Raw genomic sequence first — 11,590 nt, 5'->3', positions numbered from 1 at the left:
CAGGGGGGTTGTATTTTATCACCACTACCATTCAATGTATACTCAGAGAAAATCTTCGAAGAAGGTACAAACAACGAGGATGTGGCCATTAAAATTAACGGAACATACGTAAATAATATCCGATATGCAGACGATACAACACTAGTGACAAATAATCTACACGATCTTCAAAGAATTATTGACAAAGTAGAAAATTACAGTAAATCTTTTGGGTTAAAAATAATCATTGACAAAGCAAATTTCATGATAGTAAATAAGAGCAATAAAGAGACTATTCTAATGCGAGACTAATAATAGATAATAAAAACATAGAAAGGGTGAAAAATATCAAGGTAAGGCACAATGCACTAAAAAATGAATGCAATAGGCTTTTCACTACCACTGTCTATTCAGTGATAGTTAAAATGCAGAATCCATTATCACTGAACATTTTAGCGATAGTGAAAAAAAAGCACTATCACTGAACATTTAGTGATAGTTAAAAACAAATTGCACTATCACTAAACCCTTGGTGACAGTGAAAAACAATTTTTGATAATTAAAATTTTTCAGTAAAATGACATTGCTTTTGGCTGTAAACAAGCTTTATTGTTATGACATAGTTCTTCTTGAAAAAAAAAGTAAGACTATATTAGCTGAAGCAGTGAAAAGAAATATATTCAAAATAATCAATATTCTTGCGAAGAGACTTCTAATTATAGTGCGTCGCTTCAAAAATATAAAAACATAATTCATTTTTTTTTGCCTTTTTTAGTACCAAAGTTATGGTCAGAAATAGGGATAGCTCCAAAATGGCGAATTTTTGAAATCGAACTTTGTGTTGCCAAAATTCGGATAAAATCGAATTTTTCTAGAAAAAAAATCGAATATCATCTTTATGTCCAACAAATCAACTCTTCAACTTTCTTCTTTCTGACTAAATTTGGGATGCAAGTAAAAAAATACATGTTTTTCGATCTGATGCATCGGGATAAAAAATCTGTGCCAAGAAGGAACTGTTATTCTGAACTTAAATTTTTATGTGTTTATTTTATTTTTTATATGGTTAGAGGCTTTTACGTTGATGGCATTAAGCTTTTGCCTCAGAAGACCCCTAGTAAAGTTTTCCGGAGAATCATTTTTTAGAATATATATATCTATCCTTTAACGACCTTCCAAATTTGCTTTTTGCGTGATTTCTTGAAGTAAGGGTCAAAATGACCCCTCTAGGCAGGAGCTAAATGGTTAAAATGTTCTACGAAAATATTTTCCATGAAATTTTATTATATATATACCTTTAATTCTGCTCAGACATTTAGTTTAACTTTTTTTCGACTTTTTTGAAAACTACTTAGGCCGAGACATGAAAACTTTAGTAGGTAATGAAATAAAAATACGAGCTAACTTTTGCAAATCCACCGAGTGTTTTATTACTGGATGGGTATACTTTCAGAAAATGTTAACAAAGTCCGGGCTGGCTTCGGCTGTCGCACAGTGTAATTTGAGATTAACTTTTTAGACAGGTGGCCACTCTACAAGCACCTCAAAAATATTTTAATTGTTGTATACTATTTTAAGCTCAACACTTCTTTAACTAAATTCGACTTTGCAAACAGGTGGCACCGCTCCTAAATGTAATTGGAAAATAAGGTTTACTCAAAACCATTTCGACTGATATCCATATTGGGGTAATTTATTTAACTTATTAAATAATTTGAATTTGATTTTCTTAAATATGACACAAAACTAAAACTATATTACACATCTGCAGGGCAAGCCCTTTCGGTTGACACCGACCTCTTTTTGAAAATTTAACGAACGATACAGATTTTAAGACTTGGTGTTAAATATTTAACGCAAACATCTGCGGAAGCGATTAATTGAATTTGATTTTCTAACCTGTGGCAACCCTTTCCATAGAACTAAAACTATGTTGCAGACCCAAAGGACAAGCTTTAAATTTGACACCTCATTTGCTTTAATTGAACGAACGATACAGATTTTATGACTTGGTGTTAAATGTTTAACGCAAACATTTCTGAACTCGATTAAGAAGTTAAAAAAAAAAAAAAATTTGAAAAATTCGAAAAAATTCGAATTAAATCGAATTTGCATATTACCCATCCCTAGTCAGAAACATTTTGCCTTGTCGATCGATTGACAATCCCAGCAAAGGAAAAAAGTATTTCCACTGGCGCAGATGAAGGAAGAGGTGTATTATATTTTAAAAACATTTTTTTATAGCAGGAAAGCGATGCAAAGCTTCAATGCTTCTATCCTCGTCATTCAGGTACAAAACTACTTCAGTTGCTATAGCTCCGCCATGGCAACATGTATACCGATTTTCATCTGCATTTTAACTATCACTGAATAAACAGTGATAGTGCAATTCAGTGGTAGTGCAAAAATGCCCAACCCTGCCAAAAATCAGGTGATAAAAGCGAACTGTGTTTAAATTAACTCAAATTGAGTTCCCATAACCTCATTTTCAGCTGGCGGTAAAAATTCAATTTCAAGGTCATATACCTAGATATCCTAATACATATGTACATATAAACATATATATCAGTCCACTTAAGAAACTTTCATGCCAGTTCAGCTTAAAATAAAAGGCCACTCTAATGCCTTTTTTGGTCGATTTTCAAAAACCTAAAGTTTTCGCACGAAAAAACATGAGGTTGGCAAGGAAAATAAATATGAAATTTGTTTTTTCCGGAACCGCAATTTCCGAGTGCTTCCGGGTTGATCATTTTGATTTTTTAATAGGAAATATGTTGAAATTGAAATTATTATTTTAAATTTTCAGCTTTTACAACCATGAAACCCAATTTTTTATTTTTGAACTGTTTTTTATTAAAAACTGAATACATTTACCTTTTTAAAGTGCTCAAAAAGTCTGACATTGATTGAAAAACCATAGTACACGATAATATTAAAGCTGAGAAAAATATGAAATCATCATTTATATCAATATATTATTTAATATCGAATAATAATAATATTTAATATCATTTTAAATAAAGCATAATGTAGAATTTTTCAAATATATACTTAAAAAAAAAAGAAATGCAAAATAAAAGAAATTGGTGTAATTTCGACATTTTTGGTCGAAAAAGCTCAACCCGGAACCTCTAGGAATCACCTGAAGGCTTTTAAACTAATTACGTATTTATTTATAACCCCAACCTCAAATTATTCTGTGCGAAAAATTTTGGATTCATGCATTCCAAATTTTTCATACAACAAAAAGGCCACTCTATTATACATACATACATAAAAAAATGCCCGTGTGTATGTAAGTACATACGGAAATCACCCAAAATAAATACAGTTCGCTTTAGAAGCTACATATAAAAAACAATAATTACTCCGCTTGCTTATGTGCTTAAATTTCGTGTAATAAAACACAAACAATTATACCGCAAAACATACATATATTCAAGTGGACTCTTGCAAATATTTCCAGCATACCCCTTCTGTTTGTATAACAAACAGCAAGCAGGATTGCTTAAAAAAGGAAGCAACAAAGCAAAATCATAACTTATAAGAATTGGCGGCAAAACAACTAATGGCGTATGTACACATAAACATAATGGCCCCTATTATGAGTTTCATTCGATCTTCGACTGTGGTCGAAAGTGCTGATCGAACGAATTTTCATTTGGTATTATGGCACTCATTCGGTGAAGAATAGCACTATTGTAAATTTCGCTCGTTTAGCTTGTTCACAATAGTATATTTTTCACCGCTGAGAAGCTTTGTTTACAAATCGAGAAAACTAAATAGTGTGCTTATACTTATTTATGTAAATTTGTGCAAATAAAAACGAAATAACGAAAAATGAGTACAACGGAGTTCTGGTTGAACGATTCGTCAGAGGCTGAGAGCATAGAACATTGGCCAGGAACAGAAAACGTTTAAGGGCCGGTTTTTCAGTGCCAGTTCAAACTTATATGGTAGACAGACGGAGGAAATTAATTTGAATTAATAAGCATAAATGCAAATTAAAACTTTACCCTTACAGACGGCAGTAATGCGAATAAACCAGCCGCAAGGTCGTGGGTTCGAGTCCCACGGCCAGTATACATTTTTATTCCTTTTTGATTCTTTTTTTTATAAGTTCTATATTTTTTTTTACGTTACTTTCAGTTAGTTGTTGAATTTTTAACAAAATTCATCTCTAAAAATTAAAATTAACTAATAGTAAAATAAGAATTGTGATATAAAATAAAGCAAATGAAAATAAAATAAAATTAAATTAAATATATAAATAAAATAAAATAAAAAAATATAAAATAAATAATAAAAACAAAAAATTTTTCGCAATCGCTCCAACCGAGTATCGAACCTGGCAGCTACAGGCTTGTAGCTCGCAACTCTCACCACTCGGCTACCGCGTACGCGAAACTCGACTGCTTCGTTTGCTTACTTGTACAAAAGACAACAACTGGCCGTTTTTACCAGTGTTGTCATCGAAAATTCCCCGGATCCGAGTTAATTCCCAAAAATTTCGTGCATTTGTTCGGCTGCTTATGCTCATTTTAAAGAGGAAAATGCATGAGTTAAAGCAAATTAAGGCTGGTTATGCAAATAATCGAGCCCGTTTGTCTACCGTATTAGATTAAGTAAACTGAGTTTAAATTGAACAGCTGGCTGGCATTTGATTGGCTGATCTTAGTTTAAACCAGCCAGATCGGGCGTTTAAACTTAGTTTAACCCACGGCCGTGCACTGAAAAACTGGCCCTAAGAGAGTTTAAGTGTAGTCTTTCGAATATATTTTGACATAAAATATATATTAAAAAATTTTGTGATCTAAATCTATTTAAAATATATTAAAACTATAAACAGCTCTATGATTTTGTTCTCAGAGATCGTGCCAACAGAGTATTGGGATTTTCTTTCACAAGTAAAACTAGGCTTTCGAGCTTGTGTTTAGTATTCACGACGTTAGAACGGCATGAAATTAATAAAAAATGTTCCAAATTAGTGTCTAGCCGCCAAAAAGTAAGAAAACAAATGCAAAATCATACATTTTTCACAATTTTCTAACCTTGCGCTACACCAACGAAAGCAAAATTCTGTTCGACCGAAAATTTCGACACGCTTGTATAGCTCATAATACAAATTACACTTTCGATCTTCGATAGCCATATATTTGTTTTTTTTGTAATTTTGTTATTTATATTTAAATTTAAATAATTATTCCTACATACATTGATCTAATTTTAAAAATCTTAACCACCTCCAAGCGGCCTCGAACCTGCGATCCCAGAACCAGAACCAGTAGTCTTCACGTGACGCCACAGCCGACATTTGTAAGAAAAGCAATTAATTGCGTTTTATTTTAGGCAATTCAAAGGCAGATGTCGCTGAACGCTTAAGTTCTTCGAAAATGTCGAGCTGGTAGGCACATACTAGTTTATGAACTAGTACTTTTTCTAACTGGTTTGGGTTTTCACTGCAGGGTATGTATGTACCTATGCTAAGTAAGCGCTCATTCAAATTTTCCCACTTTGTTTTATCACTCTTTCGCATAAATGTACTTGCATATGAAAATTCATACAAACATACATATGTACATAACATTTTCCTAAACTAATATTCAATATTTTTACATTGTTTGCAACCATATCTTTTAATCAATCTCCTTATTTATGTAGATTAGCGAACATACCAACAAACATTAGTACATGCATAGCATAATTTAATATTGAACCGCATTGCTTCTACCCTTTCAATTACCAACAACGACATGTATTAATACTAAGGGCTGTTTTCTGAAGTAACTTTTAACTTTAAAACGCACTTTATATTTAAAGGTTGGATTAAAAATCAAGCTATGTCTAAAGTTGAGCATTTCTATTATCGGGTTTTGACGTATGTATGTTTCTTGGTTGTAAACCAATTTAAAACCGATAACAAAATTCTTTATTTTAGACATAATTATAAATTTTAATACAACCTTTAAATATAAAGTGAGCTTTAAAGTGACAGGTTACTTAAGAAAACGGCCCTAAGAGTAACAGCGTTACACTTTTTTGCTTTTTTATTATTTTAAAGTTAGGTACAAATAACGTAACTTTGGATTAGCATTTTCCACTTGCACATGCAAATTGGCTATCTTCGCTTGGCTAGTTTCACTAAAAGTTTAGTGATAGTGAGTTGTTTCTAACTATCACTAAAGTTTTGGTGATAATGCAATTTGTTTTTCACTATCACTAAACCTTCAGTGATAGTGAAATTTTTTCTTCACTATCACTAAATTTTCAGTGATAATGAATTCTGCATTTTAACTATCACTGAATAAGCAGTGATAGTGCAATTCAGTGGTAGTGCAAAAATTCCCAACCCTGATTTAGTTAAGTCTTAAATTTTCATATGTTATTCTTTAAACGATTTCAAGTCTAAAATTAAATTGACAGATAGAACTTGCGGTATTAACTACCTGGCAGAACGATGTATATGTCCTTTTCGCGCGCCTTTTTTTATAGAATCAACGGAATTTTTTAGCACCTTCAAACTTGTACTTAGTTATAATAAAATTTATTAAGCTACAAAACTACATAATCAAAATTTTACTACGAGATCTACGTTTGGGGCGTTCTGCCACCCTTTTACTACCGGCTGATCGTTCTGCCAATGTAATCTGATAATTGTGGACTATCAGAGCCTCGATGGGTAAAATTGCAGCCATATTTTTGGTCGATGATTTTTACAAGTTAAGGGCGTTCTGCCTCCCAGTGCTACCCTCCCCAGGGTCTAATATCACGGATGCCAACTCAACATACCCCCCGTAACGCGCTGGCAAAAAATAGGCCTTAACTAAATGTTCGCGAAAAAATGTCACTGGCTCTCCTACTAAATGGAATATTAATGGTTATAATAATAATTATCATGAACTTGAAATATTAATTAAAGCCCATAACCCCTCAGTTATATTATTAAACGAAACACACTTCAAAAACAATATATCAGCTCGTACTCCAATAGCCTACATCGGTCATTTTTATAATCTTCCATCCAACACATCAAGAAAACAAGGTATTGCTATCCTGATTAGAAGAAACATACCGCATAACGTGCTTCCAATATCTTCTTCGAATATCTCTTCCATTTACATAAAAATTTCCTCCCCCATCAAAATCATACTAATCTGTGCCTATTCTCCTCCACAACAAACATTTACCACAGCAGACTTTTTTAACCTTCTCCCTTCTTGCTCTATTCCCTTCTTACTAGCTGGTGACTTCAATGCCTGGTGTCCTCTTTGGGGTTCGGCCTCAACTAACTCCAAAGGCCGCATAATTGAAGATGCTATACTTAGCTCTGACTGTGTTGTCCTTAATGACGGTTCCCCTACCCACTTTTCACCCATTCCACCTTCACACACATTGACCTTACCCTTTTCTCTACTTCCCTCTCCCCTAAAGTTTGTTGGCATTGTTTAAATGATCTGCATGGTAGCGAATATTTTTCTATCAAAGCTAAAATCTCCTCTCAAAATTTTTTCAAAATTTTTTCAAACCCAGAATATTTTAAAACTGATTCGGCTGATTGGTCCAAATTTCAAGATTTTTGTTTACGGTACTCAGATACTGTTCCTTCTTCAATTAATATTAATCAGGAAACTTCTAGAATTCAAAAAATAATAAGATCATCAGCCAACCAATCTATACCACAAACCTATCCCAAACCCCGTAATGCCAACCCTCCTTGGTGGGACAATGAATTATTTTCGCTTAGACTATAAGCAACAAACATGGCATCAATTTAAGCATAATCGCTCGTCATCAAATCTTGTAGCTTCAGCCAAACACCTTGACTCAGATCTAACTTTACTTCAACTCCAACTCCTGGCTTAAATAAAATTTCCTATCCCATTATCAAACATCTCCCTTCTCTTCTACTTTCCCGCCTCATCAACCACTACAACATTTTTCGAACTGCTAGCATCCCCCAAGTCTGGAAAACCAATGCAATCATACCCATTTTAAAACCTGGCAAACCTCCTTGTGAAGTTACCAGCTATCGTCTGATTTCCCTTTTATCCTGCCAGGGAAAACTTTTAGAAAAAATTATTGCCACTAGACTCTCCTGGTTTCTTCAGTTCAATAAGCTTATTCATTCTAATCAGGTTGCATTCACAAAAGGTCAAATTACTATTGACGCCCTTTTAAATCTTGACCAATTCATATGTGATGCCTTGTCCAATAAAAACCATGTCTCACTTCTGTCGCTTGATTTCGAAAAGGCGTTTGATCGTGTTGGCATACACGTAGTTTTAAGAGAGTTAGTAAAATGGAAAGTAGGACCCCGTATATTTAATTTCGTTAAATCTTTTCTTTCTAAACGCAAATTCACAGTTCTTATTTCAGGCACTTCTTCCCCCACTCTTCCCTTAGATAACGGCACCCCTCAGGGTTCACCGCTATCGGTTATTTTGTTCACCATAGCATTCGATGAAATTAGTTCTACCCTATCCAATTTCCCCATTATACAGCATCAACTATATGCTGACGACCTTCTCCTATTCACAAAATCTTCTGATCTATCTTCTATATCCTCTACCTTTAAAGAAATTCTTTCCCAATTATCCTTGTGGTCACGCTCGTCAGGCGCCTCAATATCGTACTCCAAATCTAAAATGCTGCACATTTGTAGAAAACATAATTGTCATTTCCCAGCAATCTCATTTAACAATGTAAATATTTCATGTTCTCCTACACTTAAGTTTCTTGGAATAATTCTAGATAATAAGTATGTATTTAAACATCGTTGTCAGTATATTAGAAATAGAATTATCAAAAATACCAATATTGTTAAGTACCTATCATGTAAGCGCTCGTTCATTGACCCAGTACTTAGAGCTGGAAAACTATCGATAGTCTGCACCATCGATAGTCACCGATACTATCGACACAAACCATCGATAGTTTTCGATACTATCGGTATTTTTTACATCGCTTTTTTTTAGTTATAACAGCAACATAAAAATTTATTTTACTTCAAACTGCACAGAAAAACAGATTATAAAAATATTCGATATGCATGCATACATACATTCATTCACTAGATTGAGTATACGCTGATTTGTTTAAATATTCGGAATGTTTTTCATGTTATGTTTCTATTGTTATTTTTTTGATTAAAATATGGCTTATATTTTAACAAACACCATATAAATCCAAGTTTCAAAGTTTGTAAATATTATACAAATACTCATCAAAATCTCAAACCTATTAATAAGAGCTTCTACAAATATATTTAGTATGCAGTTTTATAACCCTATCAATTTTAGTACAATAATGTGGAAGTTTCAAGTATCTTAAAATTCGTGTTTATAATTCTGGGAGTGCTTTGAATGGAAGAATATGCGCAGCGCCGTCACAAAAAAAAATATGAAAAGAATCTTAAGACAGTTAAAATTTGCACATTATTGTACTAAAATTGATGGGGTTATAAAACTGCATACTAAAAATATTTCTAGAAATTCTAATTAATGAGTTTGAGATTTTGATGAATATTTGTAGAATATTTACAAACTTTGAAACTTGGATTTAAATGGTATTTGTTAAAATATAAGCCATATTTTAATAAAGATCAACAATAAACATATAACATGAAAAACATTGCGAATATTAAAAAAAAAATCGGCGTATACTCAATTTAGTGAGTGGCTGTACATACTTATTCCAATTTTGAAATCTTAGTTGAACATAAATTTTTATGTAAAAATACGAGCATGTCTACTGTTTCTGGCTTTAGACTTGACCTTCGATCGTTGACTATCAATCCGGCTGTGCTGAAAACTCGCTCAGATTCTACTGAAGATGACGGTATACACAAATCCTTTCGAGCAAGTTGAGCCAAGACATCTTTTGGTTTAGCATTTGCCTTAAAATAAATGTAATATTTATGTAAAAAATGCGTTAGTTAAAAAACTATTACCTTCCAGTATAACAATGGATTAGTATCCCCATCACAATGTTCCAGCTCCAGATATTGTCTCCTAGTTATGATAGCATCAACATTAGTAGTTCGATTTTTTCTTTGCCGCCTTTGGGCCAAGAAATATAGAAGAGTGTTCGAACTTTCTTCTTTTGAATTTGTGTCATTTTCATTAACTTCGTCGTTACTGTGACGCTTCATATGAATGCTTTCAATGACAATTTCGCTGTCTAAAAGCTTAAGAGCCTCTTCAGCATTTGATTCTTGTCTAAATCCGTCCTTTTTGAATCTGGCATCCAAAAGCGTGCTAATCCTGGTGACTGTTCTAGATTCATATGAAGCTAAACGTACTTGCATTCTGATTATAATGGCCCGTAGTCATAGTCAAAATAAAGTCGACTTTAAAGTTAGTTGCAGCTTTTTGACATAATTTTCAATGGGATATCTGTCAAAAAAGCTGCAACTAACTTTAAAGTCGACTTTATTTTGACTATGACTACAGGCCAATGAAATTTGCGACAACACCTCCTTCCTCTGTAACCAACTTTTTCTGAATGTCATTCAGGGAGACGAACATTCCACAAATTAACGGATTGATTAGAGATACGGTCACATTACTCGAGCTTGATAATTGCCTGGTTGCCTCTTCAAAGGGCGTTAGAATAAGCACCAAATCATTTAAAACCAAAGGTTCTTCATTTCGCAACGGCTCTGGACCTCTATCTAAATTCAAAAGACACGCATTAACTGAATTTTTCAATTCCATAATTTTTATCATGGCCAATGAACTGTTCCAGCGCGTTGGAACTTCCTGTATCAATTTCAAGGGCTCATTACAATTATGTTTTTCCTTTAATTTTTCTGTAGCAATGTTACTACTTTTAAAAAATCTAACGATATTTTTACATTTTGAAATAATACTTTCGATTGAATTCAATTTTAGTGTGTCCTGTATTATTAGATTAATGGTGTGAGCCATGCATGGCAAGTGTCTTTTTTGCAGGTTTGAGCACATTTTTATCATTGTGCTGTCGTTATCTGTCACAATACAAACTATCTTATTAGTAATTTGATACTCGTCAAATACTGATTGCATTGTTCTTGTGATGTTATCGGCCTGTTTATTTGTACGGTCCAACAGATGTTTGGTGGACAACACGTAACATTTCAAATCAAAATCTTTTGTAATGAAATGACTTGTCACAGTAAGATATCCATCATTAGCCCTTGAGCTCCACATGTCGCAAGTTATTGCAATATGCGCGACACTCTCCAGTTCATTTTTAATCTGGATTTTGATTTCATCATATTGCGATTTAATAGTTTATTTTTTAGAGTTGTTTTGCACGGTAACTCATACCTCGTGTCTAAAACACGAACAAAATTTCGAAAGCCTTCATCGTTAACTATTGAAAATGGTTGATAATCTTGGCACACCATTAATGCAAGCGCGCGATCGATTTCCTTCTTTCTTGACGAATTTTGATCATATCTCGGTGCGATTTTGATAAAAAAGTCGAGTGTACTGAAAATGCAATAATGAAATTATATCAAAAAGGCGGAATAGTAACTATTGGAACACAATACGGATAACACAGGAAATACGGCTCAGAAACTCGGTTAGCTGTTGCTGATTCAGCCTAATATTTGTTGGAAAGACTA

General features: G+C 33.3%; 1 protein-coding gene across 1 annotated transcript; it reads right to left on the bottom strand.

Annotated features, from left to right (window-relative positions):
- Positions 1–9,580: 9,580 nt before the first annotated feature.
- LOC118750359 lies at positions 9,581–10,282 on the bottom strand. The gene is made up of 2 exons (XM_036485079.1): positions 9,929–10,282; positions 9,581–9,874 (listed from the first exon to the last, which is right to left on the bottom strand). Exons 1-2 carry the CDS (start codon positions 10,127–10,129, stop codon positions 9,668–9,670), a joined length of 408 nt encoding a protein of 135 aa, XP_036340972.1. The 5' UTR covers positions 10,130–10,282; the 3' UTR covers positions 9,581–9,667.
- Positions 10,283–11,590: the final 1,308 nt, after the last annotated feature.

This window comes from Rhagoletis pomonella, unplaced genomic scaffold (genome assembly GCF_013731165.1).
Source record: "Rhagoletis pomonella isolate Grant_MI unplaced genomic scaffold, Rhpom_1.0 Rhpom_scaffold_00215, whole genome shotgun sequence".
NCBI classification, from domain to species: Eukaryota; Metazoa; Arthropoda; class Insecta; order Diptera; family Tephritidae; genus Rhagoletis; species Rhagoletis pomonella.
This window is presented reverse-complemented; position numbering and strand designations above follow the sequence as displayed.

Bases quoted from the DNA above. Each gene is read 5' to 3' on its own strand.
- LOC118750359 (XM_036485079.1), bottom strand. From the start codon at position 10,129: ATGAAGCGTCACAGTAACGACGAAGTTAATGAAAATGACACAAATTCA. The intron at 9,875-9,928 runs GTAATAGTTTTT...ATTTATTTTAAG, and splicing joins ATCCATTGTTATACTGGAAG to GCAAATGCTAAACCAAAAGA.